The 22,776-nt window shown below is 47.1% G+C and overlaps 1 protein-coding gene across 1 annotated transcript in view; it reads right to left on the bottom strand.

The window, feature by feature from the left end:
- Positions 1-22,776, bottom strand: part of MYO3B (myosin IIIB) — a 583,926-nt gene that overhangs the window by 86,555 nt on the left and 474,595 nt on the right. The window contains exon 32 of the mRNA XM_077447966.1: positions 1,476-1,579. Coding sequence (XP_077304092.1) covers positions 1,476-1,579 — 104 coding nt within the window. The remainder of the gene's footprint in view (positions 1-1,475; positions 1,580-22,776) is intronic.

Genomic DNA, 22,776 nt, shown 5'->3' with positions numbered 1-22,776 from the left:
CCCCCTCCCCACCAGAACATATTGGTCAGTGCTCTCAGCCATTGGCTGCCAGCTCTGATCAGAGGCCGATCGGCAGACCGCAAACCTTTTTTTGTTATGCCCAGTCCTCTGTCGGACTGGCTGACATACACACAGGCCAAATGTTATCTGGTTTCTATTGAACCAGCCAACGCTGCCTGATATTTGGCCTGTGTGTACAGCACTTAGGCCGCGTACACACGGGCGGACTGTTCGTCCAACTTTGTCCGCTGAACAGTGTTTGGGCGGACAGTCCGCTCGTGTGTGGGCTTTCAGCGGACAGTTTCAGCGGACAGTTGGACGGACAAGGTTTTTCGGAAATTCCGTAAAACTGTCCGCTGAAACCTTGTTTCAGCGAACAGTCCGCTCGTGTGTAGGCTTGTTCGTCAAACAAAGTTGCGCGCATGCTCAGAAAGGATTTTCACGCCGAAAGCTATAATGCAGTGTATAGGACGTCGTATTTTTCGTCCCGTCGTACGTGCCGTTCACGTCATCGCGCACGGTTTCAGCAAACTGTTCGTCCGTCGTGTGTGGCCATGTCCGTCCATGCTAAGTTTGAGCGGACTGTTTGCCGAAACTGTTGGACGGACAAAGTTGGGCGAACAGTCCGCGCGTGTGTACGCGGCCTAAAGCGGAAGGATTTATTAACTTTTGTAGCACTTGCCCCACCCTATTAGGCTGGATTCACACCTATGCATTTTTAGCGCTTTCTGCATTTTGCAGATTTGCACCACAGTTGATCAAACATGGTTTCCTATGGAACACGTTCTGTAGTGCAAATCTGCAAAATGCAAAAAGCACTAAAAATGCATAAGTGTGAATCCAGCCTTAGATTGTAAGCTCTTGTGCGTGGGACCGTCTTAACGGTCTTGTATTTTATTGTATTGTAACTGAACTGTCTCCCTTTATACTGTAAAGCGCTGAGCAAACTGTTGGCACTATATAAATTGTGAATAATAATAATAATTATGAGCTCATCAGCCTGCTGTTGCTCTATCACTGCCCAATTGCAGGCTTGGAGCAGGTGGATAAACAACTTTTACTGGTAACTACAGTAGAAAAAAGTCAGAATACTAACCTGGCTAAGCTGTCTGGCAGGTTTGTGTAAAATGCAGAACTGACTGGACAAAATGAAAAGTAATTCTGCTATCATATATCATAACACATAGGGGGGAATTTACTAAGCCCGGAACAGCCAGAAATTTGGGGCAACCTATCAGCTTCTATCTTTCTTTAGTAAATTCCCACCATTATGCACTTCAACTTGGTAGATAACTATTTAGCTGGAGTTCAGTTTTAATAAAACCGGGCAATTAATAAATAGGATCTTATAGAACAATGTGTAGTAAAAAGGTGTAGCTATAGAAACGTAATTCATTTTTCCATTTATAGGAAATAAGTACATCTGCCGCAAAGACACATATTTCTTCATTTCTCCACAGCTGGATTGGACTCACATTAATGTGGTTATAGTACATGCTGTCCTCAGGGCTGTTCAGAGTTTTGGGCTGTTGACAGCGTCTTCTTGTCCTCAACTTCTTCTCAATAAATATTTCTGAACCTGTCACAGAGTAATGGCTTCATCATTCCGAGGAAATTATATTTCAAGAATATTTGTTGTCTTCAATTTTTACAGGTAATAAGTGCGATTTACAGAACAATATTTCAAAATTAAACAATATGTTTGCATGACATACACTGCTACTTCTAGAAATTGGAGTTATTATATAATGAGCTTGTCATAAACCTGGACTAGAGAAAGAGAAGAATAGAATTATATAGAAGCTAAGGTTACCATCGGTGAAAATTGCATGTCAAAATGATCGGCAAAGATCCATAGACAGTGGTGGGTTAAAGTGTAACCCTCCTATTGTTTTCAGCCAAGGAAGCTGCCATCTTTGCCTCTGTTTTATCTGCAACTGCCATGATGCTGCACATGTGAACAGTTATGACACCAGCCATTGGATGGTTTGACAGTTTGGTTGAGAGCACAACCAATGGGAGTGTTACATTTCCGGCACAAGCCCGGCACTGTTTTATGAATGGGTTTACTTCCGTTTTAAAATCTTTTGTAAAAATCTAGCTTAAAGTGGATGTAAACCCACTCTCATCCTTTCTAAACTACTGCAATATTGGTTATCTAGAAGGATATACATATACTTATCTGTCAAATGTCTCCTCTCTGTCTGCTATGAGACCCGAAAAACTGTGGGTGGGTCTGTTTTCCAGGGCTCAATGGGTGGAGTCGTGATGTCAGTAGACTCCCCGCCCACCTCTACACTCCCCTTATCAACATGCATTTTCTCCTGTGTATTTCTTACACTGAACTTTTGCTATGATCTCTAACATCCAGTCAAAACCCAGAAAAGTTCCCACATGACTTCAGCATGCCAAATCATGAGGTGTGGAACAGCCAATCCTTGTAGAGCTGCTGAAGAAAGGAGTGGGGGATGGAATTAAAAAATAATGCATGACTTGGGCTAGTGCACGAGATATGTAAATCACCTGTCAATCACAGCAAGGGGGAAGAATGGACAAAGATTTCAAAGTTTGTCCGTTTTATTTCACCGAAAAAAGATATGAGGATTGGTCAGAGCTGGATTAACTGTTTGTGGCAAGACTGGGCGCAGCTGATCTGAAATCCCATACTCTATATTGTGCCAGACAAAAAATAATTTTTGCGGTTTACATCCACTTTAACTACCTATCTACCAGAGTAATTTTTTTTCCTCTTTTTTTGCACACAATAAAATGCACAATTTAAGCTTGAAGATTAGTTAAAAAGGAAGGCAACCCTGATGGGTTTTACTTTCTCATTTTTCCCCTGCAAAGTAAAAGCATAATGGACTAGTACGATGTATACTAGCCCATTATGGTGCACTTACCTGAAAACGAAGCCTGCGATGTCCCCGCTGGTGGCCGCATTCTATAAAGTCCCACCTTAGTTCTCTTTTCTTTCTACTGAAGCAGGGATGGATACATATTCACATACGTTTCATATAAAGTCCCACCAAGTTCCCTTCCCCCCTTTTTTCCCCCTTTTTATAAGCTTGTACTTCATAGTTAAAGGTGAAAAAATCTTTCTAATAGTCCATCATGTGGTTTTCATAATTGAGTGCCACATTCTGCCAGAGAAGAGAAGAACCACATTACGTTGGTTTGGAAATGATGTCATGATTACAGCTGAAAGATTAAGTCTTTATGTGTTACTAAAGTATTTAATGCACCATTAACAAGGGATAAATAATTGTTTTAAGATGAAAGTGACAATGAAGCAAGCACCCAGATTATAATTTATACCCAATTAAAAAGATAAGAACAGTCATTAGGCACAGATACAAGAGTGAGGATCAGGAGTTTTTACTTTGTAGCCCTCATGGTTGTTGATAATGCATTTTAGATTCTCTATACCATAATCCACCATGGATTTACCTAAAATGGCTCTAATAGAAAGCATGTGTTCATATTATGAAGTGTACACTTACAATTATGCCCCATACACATGGTCGGAAATTCCGATGGAAAAAGTCAGATCGGATTATGTTGTCGGAAAAATCGATCGTGTGTGGGCGCTATCTGAGTTTTTCTGTCGGATATTTCTGACCGAAAAAGTTTGAGAGCTGGATCTAAATATTCCAGCAACAAAATCCGATCGTGTATAGTGAATTCCGACACACAAAGTACCATGCATGCTCAGAAAAAATTTGTAGAGGAAAGCTATTGGCTACTGGCCTCTACGTAATCCCTTCATACATTTTGTATGTCATCTCGTTCTGAACGATCGGATTTTCCGACAACTTTGTGCGACCGTCTGTATCCAAGACAAGTTTCAGCCAAAATCAGTCAGAAAAAATCAGATGGATTTTGTTTTCGGAATGTCCGACCGTGTGTATGGGGCATAAAAGTGAATGTTAGAATGTTAGACAATCCATCTTCATTCAAGATATCCTAATCCCCCTTATAGCATAACAGCCCACAAGGCACAGGTTATTTCTGCTCATCACTGCCATATCAGCAAAGATGAAAAGAAAGTCATACAAAAATTTCCATGAAAAGGAAACCATAGAAAAATGTGAACCTTGTCTGATCACCTACAACACAACTTCTAATATGATAAGCTAAACCATAAACAAAAGCTGTAGGATTGAACAACATCTTTCCATGTAAGGCCAATTAGTTGGTTATGTAAGCACAAGCCACATGTGGCTTCTTTCACATGGGCGGTCTCTGCCAGCAGATCCGCCTGCTCAGCGAGGGATCTGTCCACTGAACCCTGCTTATGCAGAGCAGACATGGATATAGCCTGCTTTCCACTATGGGTGGTCAGATGTAAATACAAGGTGAGACAGGCTCTCAGGGCTTTCCTTCCACAAGGGAATAAAGAGGAAGGAGTTCTGCACCACATGAAGCTGTTCTGAGCACATGACCTCCCTTTTGAGGTACCCAGTTGGAGGGACAAAAGTCAGATACGGACTTTGCAAAAAGCTCAAGTAAAAGGTTTCAAACTTACTTAACGTCTGGTCTTAGGTTCCTACAAGGGGTGCATGTAAGAGCGTATCAAAAGGACAGAGCTTGTGCTAAAAAGGGGGATGAAGAAAGATGGCCACCACAAAAGGTTAACTGTGCAGAAGAGTTGGCAGGAGATGCAGCCATATCACTGTTGTCATGGGTAGTCAGTTGAGTGGTGTGGAATGCTATAGCAGCCAGCAAAAGGTTAGTGCCATGGCATTAGAGATGGTAACCCTGGTAGTGAGGGGGTTGATGAGCTTGACCCCCTCCCTAGCGACCGGTATCCCTTACCCAGGACCAACATCATGGCACAGGGAACCTATAGACCTAGCCTGGAGGTACGGAAGGAGAAAGAGAAGTGGATCCAACAAAGTTTTAAAGCTCTGTAGCAACAGAGGTCTGTGCTGTCTGAATGTCGGTATTCTCACATTGTCAATGGGAGTGAGGTGGCAATCATGGCTGTGCTGGTGAAGCAGGACACAGGCTTTGTAGTTTACATGGGACAAGTGCTTAACAGTAAAGTTCCCAGCATACAAAGTGGAACTGTGCAAGGCAAACAGCTCACTTCTAAGTTGGGGTGCCGCCTTAATGCTGATGTTTGCATGACCACGACCCCAGTACCTCTGTTCCCGGGCATTAGCGAGGGTGTCCCCATGATGAGATAAGTCCTGCTCACATACTGCAAAAAACATATTTGGGGGGTACACCCTAATGTGTTTAAATTCAAGAGGGTGCTGCTGTAATATGTTTTGTACTGCTCACATACTGATCTACTTTAGTCGCTTCCTGTCAGTTGTCACATCATCAAAGGAAAAGTCTGAACAAGGCCCTTTAATATCTATAGTATTATTCTGAAAAAGGCTGAATGAGATTTAAAATAACTGAAAACGAACACATTATGTGTATCTCTAGCCAAAGTTTTAAGCAGGGCATAGATAATGTGATTTTCTCTCCTGTAACCATGGGTTGCAGGTAAGAAAATAGCTTGATTCTCCCTTCAACACAGTCAGTGTTGATTGAGGTATCCCTCCTGCAGTGCTACTGTGTTCTCCCAGTGGGGGGGGGGGGGGGGGGGCACGGGGAGCTGTCAGAACACAGTGGTTACTGTTAGCAGCTGCTGGCAATAATGGCATGCTAAAAATATGACATGCTGGTTGTATCCAAGTCGATCGATGGATTGACTTGAGTACAATTAGCCTGCCTTTAGATGGATTGAATCTTGACTAGTCCCTGCCGAAACAACCATGATTCCATCCATTGAGTCCAGTGAGAAGGGAGAGACAGAAGACCGTTGCTCTTGGGCACAGAGCTGGATGGAGATTGGGCTCAGGTAAGTATTTAGGTGGCGGGGGGGGGGGGGGGGACTGAGAACGCATTAAGTGGATGTAAACCCTCACATATACCCAAAGTGAACAGCATCAGATGATACACAGAGATAAAACAAATCCTCCTACATAAATTTTACATGTATATCTGCTGTCTTCAAATTTATATACTTTTTAAAAAGTGCACATTGTGTTAGAATTTTCACTTCCTCATTCAGCAGTAGCAGTGTAGTGTTGGATTACCCTGGGGGACTGATTGGAGGAAAGGCACACACCCCACTCCACATAGGCAGAGACTTTTAGAGCTGTGCTGTGAGTAGAGCAGCTTTCTGCTAATCTATTTATAGCACCCACCCCGACATAAATTTCAGGCTGGTTTTGTCACATATGTTGGAGAACTTGTCAGAAGTTATCAGGCTGATAACAGAAGAACGGAGCAGAAGAAAGCCACGGGACATAGTGCTTTGAAGAAAGATCAGAAAACACTGGCAATATATGTGTCCAGCTCAAATTTCATGAATCGGGTTTACATCCACTTTAAAGTGATTGTAAACCTTTGTGTTTTTTCACCTTAAAGTGGTAGTAAACCCGCTATTTTTTTTTATTTTTTTTAACACCTGCAAAGCAAAAGGCATAATGAGCTAGTATGCACCGCATACTAGCTCATTATGAAATACTTACCTTAGAACGAGGCCCCGACATCTGGCACGATCCACGCCGAGGGAGCTAACATGCTCCCTCGGCGTTTCTTCCGGGTATCGCGGCTCCGGCGCTGTGAGTGGCCGGAGCCGCGACATCGTCACTCCCACGCATGCGCGCGGGAGATTTCTTTCCGGCCGCCGGCCACTGCGGGATTTTCAGGCCGAGAATCCCCTCGTGCGCATGCGCCGCTGCAGTCAGCGGCGCATACCGAGGGGAATATCTCCTAAACCGTACAGGTTTAGGAGATATTTTTTTTACCTACAGGTAAGCCTTATTATAGGCTTTCCTGTAGGTTAAAGTTACAAAAAAGAGTATACAACCACTTTAATGCATCCTATGCATTAGGGTGAAAAAACACCTGTCGGTGACCGGCCCCCCAGCCCCCTGTTTTACTTACCTGAACCCTCGAACTTGGCCCACAGGGACACGCTGTCTCTCTGCCTGGGGGTTCACAGCTCTTAATTGGATAGATTGATAGCAGCGCAGCCATTGGCTCCCGCTGCTGTCAATCAAATCCAATGACGCGAGCGACGGGGGCGAGTCCTGCATTCGCCCCCTCTATGGATGCCGATTGCTAGACTCGGGAGCGCGCCCGCAAAGTAAGTGCTTCCCCGAGGGGGTTATCAGATGTGGGGTGGAACCGCGAGAGCCGCCAGGGGGACCCCAGAAGAGCAAGTTCGGGGGCACTCTGTGCAAAACGAGCTGCACAGTGGAGGTGAGTATGACATGTTTGTTATTTTAAAAAAAATAAAAATTACCTTTACAATCACTGTAAGGTAAAAAATCTTTAGCCTTTACAACCACTTTAATCAACAAGCAGTTTTCTTCTTTTTAAACGGAATGATTATTGTGTATCACAAACAAACAAAAGATTAACCATCCTGCAAAACAACCAAATTGGTCGAGGTTATCGTGTATCCCTTATACAGCAGCTTGAATATAAATGCAGTTTATTTTAATTTGGATATAGTATTAATATTCTTATTTATCTATAGCATGCAGAGGCTCCCTGCAGAAAGTTTTGTACTATATGTGATTAGTGCTAGAGGCAAGAACAAATCGGGAACTGTTTTAAATTGGATCTCAGCACTAAAACACATTAATTGGCAACATTTTAAAACAATGAAATGTATACATAAGTAACATTTTAGTTATTGCATTTGTAAATAGATATGCAGCGTGGATAGAGCAACTGTTGCATCCTACCAATATTGACCCATCTGTAGCCGGAACCTAGAAAATACCATGACCTATGCATTCGGTAATTACCCCTTCCGTAAATATTACCTTTTACTACTCATACCTGTACCGTTCCATTTTTCCTCCCCCATTCCCAATAAATAGACCACACCGGAGTTTGGAGTATAAATTGGCCATAGCAGCCTTTTATTTTAACCAAAACCTTTAACCAAAATAAAATAAATAACTTTAATGTTAAATAGAACATACTTATATATATATATATATCTTGCAGCAGCAATTACAACTCCCAGTCGTTTGGTCTTTGACGGTACCTCGGTTCCATTTTAACGTTACCCTTTTCCACACCCACTGCGGGACCAAATTTTGTACCATACAAGGCCTCCGGCCGTTTAACAGCCCGGAGACAACCCCCACCTTCCCGCAGTGTCACCAAACCCGTATCCCAGCCTACCCTTCCACTGGGATACACCAAAAAAGGGGGACATACCACCTATGAGCCCCCCACACCGTTCCATCACCTAATTTCCTTTACCCCGTCAAAGACCAAAGACACCGCCTTCCACTGCTATGACGACCTCCACAACCGAACCTGCAAGAAAAATGAGACAACCGACAACCACCTGAAAACAAACATAGCATCTTAACCTAAAGGGCGGGTGGGCGGGCAACTTCTCCCTTGTGACCCCACGCTTCCTGCCGTGACTCCTCCCCTTGCTTTTATAACACTCCGCCCTCTCCTTTTCCCTTCCTGCAGCTCCACCCCTCCCTCTAACTTCTCACTAGGATTAACCCTATAGGGGCTACCTAGCATCAGTCATGCCAGCCCTGCACCTCCGTCCAGCCTGCGTTTCCGGGCTTCCCTTGACCTATGCATTCGGTAATTACCCCTTCCGTAAATATTACCTTTTACTACTCATACCTGTACCGTTCCATTTTTCCTCCCCCATTCCCAATAAATAGACCACACCGGAGTTTGGAGTATAAATTGGCCATAGCAGCCTTTTATTTTAACCAAAACCTTTAACCAAAATAAAATAAATAACTTTAATGTTAAATAGAACATACTTATATATATATATATCTTGCAGCAGCAATTACAACTCCCAGTCGTTTGGTCTTTGACGGTACCTCGGTTCCATTTTAACGTTACCCTTTTCCACACCCACTGCGGGACCAAATTTTGTACCATACAAGGCCTCCGGCCGTTTAACAGCCCGGAGACAACCCCCACCTTCCCGCAGTGTCACCAAACCCGTATCCCAGCCTACCCTTCCACTGGGATACACCAAAAAAGGGGGACATACCACCTATGAGCCCCCCACACCGTTCCATCACCTAATTTCCTTTACCCCGTCAAAGACCAAAGACACCGCCACCGCCCGCAAGGCTGACCCCCTTAGCCTTAAGGGCCCCTCCACACCCGCAGAGCCCTCTCAATCCCCCCCTGCACCCCCAGGGTCCAAAGGTCAGTTCCTACTGCCGTGAGGTGTACTCCATCCCCCCTGAGGTACATGCCCACATTCACCTCCAACTCCGTGTGCCGTATCACCAATCCCCCATTCCGGGACACAAACCTCCCCAGGGCCTTATTAACTTTAATCCTAGCCTTGTTGAGTCGAACCACCGAGCGAGCCATACGCCATGCGGTCCGCGCAACAATGTCCGACCAGATCACCACCATACTCGGAAAATCCCTCCGGAGCATGAGAAAATCCCTCTTTACATCCGAAACGATGTCCCTGGTGGACCGGACCCCCAAGTCGTTCCCCCCCACATGCAACACCAACACATCCGGGGGCCTATCCAGTCTGGCGTACCTATGAAACTCCGGCACCACCCTTTCCCATTTAAGCCCGGGGATCCCCAACCACCGTATGCTTGCCTCCCCCCGGGAAATCCCCAGCTGCCTTCCTTCCGGCCTGACATCTGCTCTCCTGGCACCCCAAAAAACATAGGAGTGCCCCAAAATCCAGACGAGGCGTTCGCGACCTCCATCTGAAAGGAAAAAACAAAATACTAAAGCAACTATGCAAAACCCGACCACGACCCCTTAACACATACAGCCCCCCCCCACCACCTGTACAACATGAACCAAACCCCGAACTCCGTTCACATCAGGTGTGGCCGCACGTACGACCGAAACCTCCGTGATTCCCAGCGCCCAATCCTCTTGACCACAGCCTCGTCCAACCCGCACCTGGCCGCCTCAGTGGCTGCCCCAATGCGGAAGGAGTGGGAGGCAAATTGAGAGCAATCCCAACCCCCGGCCCGCAGACACCTCCTAAACACCGCCACAAACTGAAAGCGAGATAAAAAGGTGCCATCTTGATGCACCAGCAACGGGCCCACCCCTTGCGGCCGAACCCCCAGGAACTCCGAAACCACCCTCACCGGGCATACTCCCGACCCCGGCAGTGCAAACAACCATATGTCCACCCCATTCCCTGTCTGATCCGTCTTAGACCTACGCAGCCGCAAACGCACCCTATCAGCTCCCAGGGTCACATCTTGACCCAACAGACCCCCCCAACAGTCTTTGCCGGACTGACCAGCTCCCCCACCCGAAAAGCCCCAAAAAACGCCAACGAAAAAGCCGCTCGGAACAACCGCACCTCATAATCCGAAGTGCACTGTTCCCCCAACCGCTCGCAGAGAACCTGCAAGACCTGGAAGGTCACCGGCCTCCTCATATCCCTTCGCGGATTGCCCTTCTTGTACCCCTTAACCGCCTGCTTGACCCAAAAACTTTTTGTGTGATCAATCTCCCCCCGCAGTTTAAACCAAAAGGCCAGCGCCGCAAGCTTACGCTCCAGCAATTACACCGACCCCAAGCGTTCCATGATCTTAGCTACAAAGCACAAAACCCACAGCCCCTGATCGCCACCCCCACCCAGCTCAGCGTCCGCTAGCCGTGTAAAGTCCAACCATTCCTTCCACACCTTACTGTATGCCGCCCATGTCGCACCGCTCACCGACCTCCTGATCCAGTCCGTGGCGATTCCAACGCAACCTCCCAGAGCCACCCCGGGCAGGGGATCCCCTCGCTCGCTGCCTCCGGAGCCAACGCCCGAAACCGCTCCCACTGGAATCGAGACAAGGCATCAGCCACGTTATTGTCCACCCCCGGTACGTGAACTGCATACAAAAATATGTTCGCTTGCAAACACCTCAGCACCAGGTGGCGCAGCAGCCGGATCACCGGCTGTGAAGACGCCGACATCCGATTGATCACCTGCACCACGCCCATGTTGTCACAGTGCAACCTGATCTTCAGATCCCGGCACGACTCCCCCCACAGTTCCATAGCCAGCACCACCGGAAACAATTCCAGCAGCACCAGGTTCTTCGCATACCCCGCCTCCACCCACGACCGGGGCCACGCCTCTGCGCTCCATTGCCCCTGGAAAAAGGCCCCATAGCCCGCTGACCCTGCCGCATCCGTCACTAACTCCACGTCAAAATTACTCACCAGTCCCTTCATCCACACCGACCGTCCGTTGAAGCCCTCCAAAAAAGTCTGCCAAATCCTCAAATCCTCCCTAAGGTCCCTTGTCAAACGAATGAAGTGGGTCGGAACCAGAACACCCGCCGTAGCCCCCGACAGCCGTCGGCAAAATATCCGCCCCATCGGAATGATCCGGCAAGCAAAATTCAACTTACCCAGGACCGACTGCAACTTCCGCAGCTGTACTTTCCGCACGCCGACCAACTCCCTCAGCTCCTGCTTCAGTCCCTCGACTTTGTCCTCCGGTAAGCGGCACTCCATCACCTCGGTGTCTATTTCAATGCCCAAAAAACTCAAGACCGTGGCCGGCCCCTCTGTTTTGTCGGCCGCTAACGGCACCCCAAAACGATCCGCAATGTGCTGCAACGTGGCCAACAGGATCGCACACACATTGGAGGACGGGGGGCCCACGACGAGAAAGTCGTCCAGGTAGTGAATCACCGACGCCCAGCCCGACACGTCGCGCACCACCCATTCCAAGAATGAACTAAACAGTTCAAACAAGGCACAGGAGACGGAACAGCCCATGGGCAAGCACTGATCCACGTAAAACCGGTCCTGCCAAGAACACCCCAAGAGCCAAAAGCTCTCCGGGTGCACCGGCAACAGCCTAAAAGCCGCTTCGATGTCAGACTTCGCCATAAGGGCCCCCTTACCGTAACGCCGCACCCAGCCCACCGCCGCGTCAAACGACGTGTAAGACACCGTGCAGGCCTCGGGATCGATGGCATCGTTCACGGAACCCCCCTTTGGGAAGGACAGATGATGGATAAGCCGGAACTTGTTAGGCTCCTTCTTAGGCACCACCCCCAACGGCGACACCACCAAAACCGGCAACGGCTGTTCCACGAACGGGCCACTCATCCTACCCAAGGCAACCTCCTTAGCCAATTTTTCGCTAACCACCCCCGGATGCTGCAGGGCGGACCTCAAGTTCCTAGCCAACGGCGGAACAACTTCTAACGAACACGGAATCCGAAACCCCACCGCAAACCCCTCCCCCAGCACCCGCGCAGCCCTTTTGTCCGGGTACCTATTTAGAAAAGGACGCATCCTTTCCACCCTCACCGGGGTTGCTCCCCTTGAACGCAGGTTCCCCGGCGCGCTTGCCCTTTTTAAAACAACGGGAGAGGGAGTGCGAGCCACCGCACCCGGAACACTCATGTTTAAATCGACAGAACCCCCCGAACTTGCAGGCCCCCTCGTTAAACTGCCAGCAGACGCCCATTTTTTTCCCGGCCGGAAGTCCCGAGGCGGGGGTTCCCCCGGCCCCCCCCTGAAAAAACTGCGACGGCGTCCGCGCAGACGCCATCATCCGCATCCAAAGGCTGATATCCTTGTGGTCCCACCGAATATCAGGCCGCACCGCCCGCCGTTGCCTAAACTGCTCGTCGTAACGCAGCCAAGCCGTACCCCCATACACCCTATACGCCTCCCCGATAGCGTCCATGTAACAAAACAGGGCCGAGCAATGCTCCGGCGCCGTTTCGCCAATCACGCTGGCTAGAATGGCAAACGCCTGCAGCCAATTGGGGAAAGTCCGCGGTATCAGCCGGTACCGCCTCTTCTCCTCATCATCTTTTTTGGAGCTATCCGGCTTTACCCTATCTAAATTGAATTTTTCCAAGGGAAGCAACGAAAAGATCTCCACATACTCACCCTTTTTGATCTTCTCCCGCACCTCCTGCTTGAGATGCGCCCCCAACGGCCCTTCGTAACAGACATAAACCTCACACCTAGCCGCGTCCGCCAGCCGCACCACATCCACCCGAGCCGCGGCCTCCTTTGCCGTCAGGTCGTCCCCCGTACTTACCGAGGATGCTCCAGCCACCGCCGCCTCCTGCCGCGAACTTACCTCCACACTCCCGGACACCGGCGCCTGCACCCCAGAGGGGGAGCCCGCCTCCAGCGACGCTGACACCCCAGCTCCGGGCCCCAGTACTACCTCACCCCCACGGGACGCCCCGTCCCCCGGAAGGGTACTCAAGCCCAACCCAGCCCCCGGACCACCCATCCAAGGTGCAACCTGCGGGGGGCCTGCGGACGCCCCGGCAGCAAACCTCTGCAGCAGATCCTGTAAACCCCCCAACAGCGCCTGCAATGATCCCTGGGTCCCGCCTGAGGCGGGCAAACCGCCCGCCTCCCGCGGCACCCCCCCCGCGCGGCCCCATGCCGCGCCCCCCCCACCTCCCCCCGACAGACACCCCAAAGCATCAGGTAAAATGTAAGAAGGAAACTGAAGCCCCTTACCTGGCTGCGTGGGTCCCCTCCCGTCAGCCGTCCCTCCGGAAACTCCAGCCGCTGCCACTCGACCCAGGACGTCCTCTTCGGAACCCGACAGCTCCCCTTCGGACCGCGCATCTGCCTCGGACGGCATAGGCGTAGCAGACCCTCCGGCCGTGGAGCAGCCCGGGGGTGTAGCAGCTGTGCTAGTCGATGCTCTGTCGTCGCAGCAGGCCCGACCGACCCTCCTGCCGAGCAAGGCGCCCGCACTGCGTCCCCGTGCGGGCCCCGTAGGCCTGTCCCCGTCCACCCTCCGGGCTCCACTTCCGCTCCGCTCCGACCTGCCCGCCGCGTCTGGTAGCGGACGCGCAGGTGTGTCGCTGGATCTCCCCCGCCGGGCCTCCCCCCGCGTCGGCCGCACCGCGGCCGCAAGGGGGACCGTGCTCCGTCCATCCCCTGACCGCGCCGGTGGGGAGGTGGTGACTGCTGACTCCAAGCCCCCGCTCCCCGAGTCCCGCCCACGAATAGGATTCCGCCCGGACCCCCCCCGAGCCCCCGCTGAAGACCGTTTCGCGGGGGGGGCGGCGGGTCCGCTATCGGGCTCCTGGTAGGGCGCTGGACTCTGGTGGAGGGGCCAGGTGAGAAGCGCTCCGGTGGCCTGGACCGCCGAGCGCGTGGTGTGCCATCCCCCCCCTCTGCTGGCCCCCCCGCCGCTGCACGTGTTATGGCCGCCACCTGTTCCTGCAACCAGTCCGCCCCACGTGTTCCCGCTGCCGCCCGGAGCCGCTCAAAAAGCTCCGCTACATCCCCCATGGTAATTACTGTCCAGCAAAAGCCCCCCTCGTGTGCCAAAACCCACCCGTCCCGCCCGCGATACCGCCGTGCCGCCGGAGCTCGTGCTGTGCATCCTCACTGCTGGCCAACTTCTCCCTTGTGACCCCACGCTTCCTGCCGTGACTCCTCCCCTTGCTTTTATAACACTCCGCCCTCTCCTTTTCCCTTCCTGCAGCTCCACCCCTCCCTCTAACTTCTCACTAGGATTAACCCTATAGGGGCTACCTAGCATCAGTCATGCCAGCCCTGCACCTCCGTCCAGCCTGCGTTTCCGGGCTTCCCTGAGCTGCAGACACCATGAATATGCTTTACTTGGAAGTATCGTGGCATTACACAAGAGAAAAAGTAGAGCTGCCGCTCATTATAAACAATCAAGTTTTGTCTTTTGAGGGCAAAAAAGTCTTTATAAATTGCATTTCAAGGTCAAAGAGGACACATCGTGAGAAAAGGGAAACCTGTACAAGGACCTTCACCCGATAGACCTAAAGCCATCTAAATAGAAGGATCGACTCTAGGCCGGTTCAGCAGGGACTACTGCAGGGGTAGGCAACTTTAAAGAGTTGGAGATCTACCTGAACAACATGGGAGAAGTCAAATATGACTGGGCACAGTCACCTCCTCACACCTGAGTTAATTGAAGTACTATTGTGTTGCAATCGCGTGCATTGCACGGCAATCATGGGTTTAAATCAGTGGGTGAGGAGGCAACATATCACCTCCTTATCACCAGTTGAACACACTGAAATCACTATTCAGAGGAGTAGCAGTGCCTGCTGCACTAGTGAATGAGCCCTTAGTTGCATTCAGCAGCAGCACCATTAAAGCTTGTTCAGATGTAAAGTTGGGGGGGGGGGGGGGGGGGGGGGAACCTGTCAGCAGTCAAAGGTGTACACATGCTGCAGCAGGAATTAGACCCCCTGTTTCTTTTGGTTGGTGCTACTGCTTGTCAATCGTGCCCCTTTAAATAAATGAGTGCCCTGCAACTGCATGCTTCTGCGGGGTCCATGGGGTTAACCACTTGCTGCCCGCTATATAGAAAACTGACGTCAACAAAGTGGTTGTGTTATCCTGACCGGACGTCATATGACGTGGTCAGGATAACAAGCCGCTGCGCTCCCCTGGGGGCAGGCATGGCGGCGATTGTTCTTGTGGTGTGTCAGTCTGAAACACCGCAACTCCAATCTAGATAAAGAGTCTCTGACAGAGACTCTACCACGTGATCTGTCCAATCACAGCTAATCACGATGTAAACAGGAAGAGACAAAAAATTTGTTCGAACACACGAACACCGTTAAAGTCTATGGGACACGAATGTGAAAAATCAAAAGTGCTAATTTTAAGGGTTAATATGCAAGTTATTGTCATAAAAAGTGTTTGGGGACCTGGGTCCTGCCCCAGGGGACATGTATCAATGCTAAAGAAAGATTTAAAAATGTCTGTTTTTTGAGAGCAGAGATTTTAATGATGCTTAAAGTGAAACAATAAAAGTGAAATATTCCTTTAAGATTCGTACCTGGGGGGTGTCTATAGTATGCCTGTAAAGTGGTACATTGGTACAGTGGTAAAGTGAACAATACCTGCACAAAATGACATTTCTAAAGGAAAAAAAAGTAATTTAAAACTACGCGCGGCAATAATGAATTGTCGAGTCTCGGCAATACAGGTAAAAGTAATTGAAAAAAACGGCATCGGGGGGTCCCCAGGTCCCCAAACACTTTTTATGACAAAACCAAGCATATAAGCCTTTACAATTAGCACTTTTGTGTTCTCCCATAGACTTTTAAAGGGTGTTTGAATTTGCCACGAACACCCCAAATCAGGCTCATCCCTAGTGCCCACACATGATGCTAAAGTGTGTCCACACATGATGTCAATCAGTGCCCACCAGCAATACCTGCCAGTGCCTCCTAATCAGTGAAGCCAATCAGTGCCATCTATCAGTGTCAATCAGTGTCAATCAGTGCCTGCTATCAGTGTCCATCAGTGCCTGCTATCAGTGTCCATCAGTGCCTGCTATCAGTGGCCATCCATGCCCATCAGTGCCACCCATAAGTAACCATCAGTGCAGCCATTCAGTGCCCATCTGTGCTGCCTATGAGTGCCCATCTGTGCCACCTATGAGTGCCCATCTATGCGCCTCAGAGTGCCCATCTGTGCTGCCTAGGAGTGCCCATCAGTGCCACCTATGAGTGCCCATCAGTGCTGCATATCAGTGCCCATCAGTGCCACCTTATTAGTGTTCGGCAGTGCAGCCTCATTAGTGCCCATCAGTGAAGGAGAAAACATACTTATTTACAACATTTTATAACAGAAACAAAGAAAAACTTATTTTTTCACAATTTTCTGTCTTTTTTGTTTAGCAAAAAATAAAAACCGCAAAGGTGATAAAATACCACCAAATGAAAGCTCTATTTGTGGGAATAAAATTCAAAAAAATTGTTTTTGTACAGCGTAGCATTACCGCGCAATTGTCATTTAAACCGCGACAACGCTGAAAGCCCAAAAATTGGGGAAAAAAAAATAGGAAAAAAAAGGGAGGAAAGTGCCTGGTATTGAAATGGTCAAAGTTTGGCCGCGTACACACGGGCGGACTGTATGGCCTACTTAGTCCGTCATACAATCCGACGGACAGTCCGTCCTACTTTCGAATGAACGGACTTGACCACACACGGATGCACAAACAGTCCGTCGAAAGCTTGCGCGATGACGTGTACAGCACGTACGACGGGACTAGAAATAGGAAGTCCAATACACAGCAATGCAACCTTCCGCCGTGTAAATCCTTTCTGAGCATGCGCCATTCTTAGTCCGTCGAACTAGCCTACTCACGAGCGGATTGTCCGCTGAAACCAAAGTATGACGGACAGAATTACGGAAATTCCGAAATACTTAGTACGCCAGACTGCACGCTGAAAAAGTCAGCTGAAGCCCACACACGAGCGGACTGTCCGCTGAAATGTGTTTCGACGGACTAAGTAGGCCATACATTCCGCCCGTGTGTACGCGGCCTTTGCTGTACTTCACAAGGTTGCAGGGCACTTGCAGAGTGGCCTCATCCACTTGAATGGATCATGCTTGGCAGGTGCTATACCTACCAACCACGACAGGGCGTATAACTTCTGCTGCGGCTGAGACATGTGTACACCCCTGGCCACTGCAGCTAAAGGGGGTGTGGTTGGGGTGGGGGTGATAAAACACATCTTAACTATGGGGTTTTACCACCCCCCAAACTGCAAATGTAAATGAACCCTTACAGTTCTGAGCCCCCTTTTCACACTGATGTGCTGCGGTTTACCTGTACCATGGGTGCAGCGCAGTGCATCTGCAACTTTCCTTGGTTAGCTGTGCATTGCCATAGACTTCTATTATATCCTGTAGGTGTGCTGCACTTTCTGAAAGCGCACCAAAAAATCTGTATTCAGAAAGTGCACCAAACCTTCAGTATATAATAGAAGTCTATGGCAAAGTGCAGGAAAGCTGCAGGTACACTGCACTGCACCTGTGGTGTGGGTAACCCACAGCAGCCTGTGAAAGCAGACCTATACTATTATGCCCAGAGTATTGTGCCACACTGACCTGAGGATCTCTTCTTTCCTGCTGCTGGCACCACCCTGGAGACCGCTAGCTGGGATAAGAGGTGGAGTGCATTTGGTATCACTCTGCATGGGACAGGAGCCAGCATTACAGAGGAGGCATTGGCTTATGCGGCTCTTCTGCCTACTACAGCTCCAACTTTACAAGTAGTCCCTCTGCATTTACAAGTAGTCCCTCTGCATTTTATTTCCCTACATTCTTCTACGGACTTACACTTACCTTTTTTGTCAACAGCTATAAAGTTTTATACTTTCCAGGGCTCAAAATTTCACATCCTGAGCTCCTAGCCAGGCCTTAAGAGGTACTCGCCACCAGTTGTCCCACACAACCCCTACCGTGCCTCACCCCTATTTCCACCCCTAAACACTCCCTCGTAAATTATCTCATGAAATTACACTGTTAAATGTTTTATGCAGAATTAAGTTACAAAAATAAATATTAACATAGTTAACAGCCATGCAGCTCATAACCCAGAATTTTCTTGATTTTGTTCTTTGTTATGTTCTTTTAGCCTACCACCTCGTCTTCTTTTCGGTCAAGTTTTGGTTCCCCTGAAAAAGCCATTGTAATGGCGAAACATGTTGGGATACTCTTGACCACTGAGTATTTATAAGGTTGCCACCATCTTCGACCAATTCGACTCACTAGAGATGTGTATTTTAACCTAATTACCCTTGTATATTTTGTCTATGTATTTTGATTACTTCCCTATTGTACTGAATAAAATCTTTGAATTTGTATTTCATACATTTTGACTTTTTAGAATTAATTTGTTTCTGTCTGATTGATTGGCACCGCAATAATCCCCATTTTCCCAATCACTCTACAAAACTATTAATCCAACTTTGGGATGAGGTGCTTTAACGTACTGGATTCCCCCGCCAGATTTTTCCATTTTCTTCTAAATATTAATAACAACAACAACCTATTAACATAAACCATTTCTCACTGATCTGACTGTGATAAATAAAATTGTACACTGAACTCATCTAGTGCCACTCCCACTGTATGCCAGACCATACTTAGAGAATGACAGGGGGTGGAGGCTGGAAGGAGAATCGATTCCCATTCAACCCTGCCTGCCAGCGGTGCCCGCCCTCCCCTCCGATGTGGCTCCACACTCGCCCTCAGCTTATTTTCACTTGCCTAATGTGAGCAGAAAAGTGGAAATTTTGAGGGCTGCTTTATATAACTAGAAAGTATACAGACACAAAAAATAATATCGCCTTGTATAATCATATGTTTGTAAACCATATGCCAACCATATCTTACAGAAAAACCCAGAATAAATGTTTCTAAAGACTGGCATTGGTCTTATATACTAAGGCAAATAGACATCGCACTTTACAAGTACAGTTGCCCCAGAGCTTACTAAATGAGGTGAAGCTCCACTTTGCAAAGAATATCCAATCACATGCAAGGAAAAATATGAAAAAAAAAGCATTGTTTGCTTAATCGCTTCAGCCCCAGAAGATTTTACCCCCTCCCTGACCAGAGCACTTTTTGCGTTTTGGCACTGCTTTAACTGACAATTGCGCAGTCATGCAACATTGTACCCAAACAAAATTGACGTCCCTTTTTTCCCCACAAATAGAGCTTTCTTTTGGTGGTATATGATCATCTCTGCGGTTTTTATTTTTTGCTCTATAAACAAAAAAATAGCGACAATTTTGAAAAATTATTTTGTACTTTTTGCTATAATAAATATCCCCATTTTTTAAAAAAGCTATTTGTTTTGCAGTTTAGGCTGATATGAATTCTTCTACATATTTTTGGTAATAAAAATCGCAATAAGCGTATATTGATTGGTTTGCGCAAAAGTTATAGTGTGTACAAAATAGGGGATAGATTTATAGCATTTTTATTATAATTTTTTGTTTTACTAGTAATGGTGACGATCTGCGATTTTTATCGTGACTGCGACATTATGGCGGACACATCGGATAATTTTGACACAATTTTGGGACCATTAATACAGTAATCAGTGCTATAAAAGGGCATTGATTACTGTAAAAATTTCACTGGCAGTGAAGGGGTTAACACCAGGGGGCAATCAAGGGGGTTAATTGCGTTCCCTGGTACGAGTAAGCTCCAAAGAGAGTGAAACACATTAGAACTTGTGGGACAGGTGGACCGGCTTGTGCATGGAATAATTCAATAAATATATACCTACTAACAGAGAAGCACTCCTGAACCTCCGGTATTCCCAAGTGTGGCTCGGGGTGAATTTTCATTACCAAAATCGGTAGCACCGAGCCACACTCGGGATCGCATTGCAGGATCCAGGTACAGTTACTTACCTTGTCCCCAGGATCCTGCGATGTCTCCCCGCTGTGTTTGCGAGCCGTGTCTCCACTCGATCTATCACAGTGCCGGGCTCCGTTCCCTGCAAACGTTGCGACGCATGGGGACGGAGCTCGGCCCCAAATTCAAAAAGTTAGAACACACAATACATACAGTACACTGTATTCTTACAGATTACATTACTGTATCAAATTATTTCACATCCCCTTTGTCCCTAGTGGTTTGTCCAGTGCCCTGCATGTAGTTTTATATTATATATATATATATATATATATATATATATATATATATATATATATATATATATATATATATTGTTCTTTCTGCCTGCAAATTGGATATTGTCCATAGCAACCAAAAAGTGTCCCTTTACATCAAAAGTAGTTTTAGACCAGCTAGAAAACAGCGATAATAAATTAGAATCACTTGCAGAATTGAATGACAGTGATTTGTGGGAAGATCCGTCATCAAACACTAAAAATAATGAAAGCGACAACTCTGCAACTGAGAAAATGTCAGTGTTTTTGATTTGATTACATTATTGAATATTTTTTATTATTATTATATTATTATTTGTTATAATTATGTATAATTATTTATTATATTATAATTTATGATTTTGTGCTTCAAACTTTATCATACTCGGGATGTCTACTAGACTCATGTTTGGAGAGATTTAAGAGCGTTATTCCTAAGAATTACAGGCCCACAATATAAAACAACAAATTTCTATGCAACACATTGTACCGCTTTGAGCATCAAAAATCTGACATAATCATACCGCCAGGGAGGCTAAAGTGGATGTAAACCCGATTCATGAAATTTGACCTGAGGACATCTATCTGCAGTGTTTACTTATCACTCTCCAAAGCCCTAAGTACTGTGTCTTTATGCTGCTCTGTTCCGCTGTTATCGGCATGATAACTTCTGACAAGTTCTCTGAGACGGGATATAAAAGCAGCTGGAAATTTGTGTCGGGTTGGGTGTTATAAATAGATTATCAGAGAGCTTGTCTATTCACAGCACAACTCTGCACATTCCTTCCTTCATCTGCCTATGTGGAGTGGGTGTGTGTGTCTTTTTACCAATCAGCTGTCACACAGTGTATGCCAAGACTCCCCTCCCACAGCAGGAACAGGAATAAAAAAACAAACACAATGTGCACTTTCTAAACAGTATATAAAGCTGAAGACAGCAGATATACAAATAAATCTACAACAAAAAATTTGTTTCATCTCTGTGTATCATCCAAGGCTGTTCACTATACTGGTTATATGTGAGGGTTACATCCACTTTTATATAAAATGACCAAATGTGGGCTCAAATGTGCATACAAACAACAAAGCTCATACGTTTACACAATCATTATAAATCATGTGCAGAAAAAGTAAAAAAACATGAAAATAATCCCATATGTCATCTAACTAGGTTGTAAGCAAAAAAATAAAATAAAAAAAACGTAAAAACGGTCCCATATATAATCAAATATCATCAATCAATATACAAGAGATTTTTATTGGAGAGTAGCTTTCTTTCTTTTGTGGTTGGAAGTAGCCCTTGTGAAGTGGCCATTGACCGCTGGAAGATTGCACCCATAGTTAGAGGAGTAAAAGGGTGGTGGTATACCTGCAGCAGATTGGACATTTTGCTCTATATCAATTAAATACGATTTAGGAGAAAATACAATCATTTAGAATAAATTTGACTGCCATTATTTCTTTACGACAGAGATCTGCATGTTTGGCTGAAGAAATCTCTTATTAGGTAGCAATTTCTCGGGTTGTGTCTTCCCATCACGATAATTGTAGCTGGCCTAACCAGAGGCTATTCACAGAATTTTGAGCACTTTTCTGATTACCACTACAAGATCATTTTACAAAATTGCTTATCTTGCGACTGGCGGGAGTTGCTTTGGCAGAAAAGTAGATAATATCACAAATATAAAAAAAATGCCGTCCATAGCAAAACTGCTGTTTCTTTAAACACTTCCCGACCGCAATATATATATATATATATATATATATATATATATATATATATATACGTTCCAGTCTGCAAGTGGTTTACCGGGATTATGGCTGGAGTTATCAGCCATAACGCCCGCTATTGTTTTTTTTCAGCCGGCGGATGGCTTTCTCTTGAGTAGAGTAGAGTTCAATTTGATAGCCTCATTGCTAAGAAATGGAAGTCAGAAGCCATACCGTTTGCTCAATTTAAACATAAACTTTCATGGCTTATGTTGAACGAAAGGCTAATAGTGATTGTGCAGGATAAAATGAAACAGTTTGATAAAATATGGGATCTATGGATTGGATACTTGTCAAATGACCTTTGGACACTCTCTGATTAAGGGGTTTACTTGGGGAGGTAACGCAGAGCGTGGAGTCACCCCCCCCCCCCCCCCCCGCGCGTTTTTCCACCTCCTCTCCTTTCCTTTCTTCTCCCATTTTCCTCCTATCCCCTCTCACCTTCTGAGATTCTGGTGTTGTTGGGTGGGGGTTGCCCCTCTACGGTTGGAGGATGTGAGGGATTCCCGAATACTCAATGGGGTGAACTCCA

Source organism: Lithobates pipiens, unplaced genomic scaffold (genome assembly GCF_037356315.1).
Source record: "Lithobates pipiens isolate NorthernLeopardFrog02 unplaced genomic scaffold, aLitPip1_a1.2 Scaffold_22, whole genome shotgun sequence".
NCBI classification, from domain to species: Eukaryota; Metazoa; Chordata; class Amphibia; order Anura; family Ranidae; genus Lithobates; species Lithobates pipiens.
Note: the sequence above shows the minus strand (reverse complement) of the source record. Positions and strands in the feature narration are given on the sequence as shown.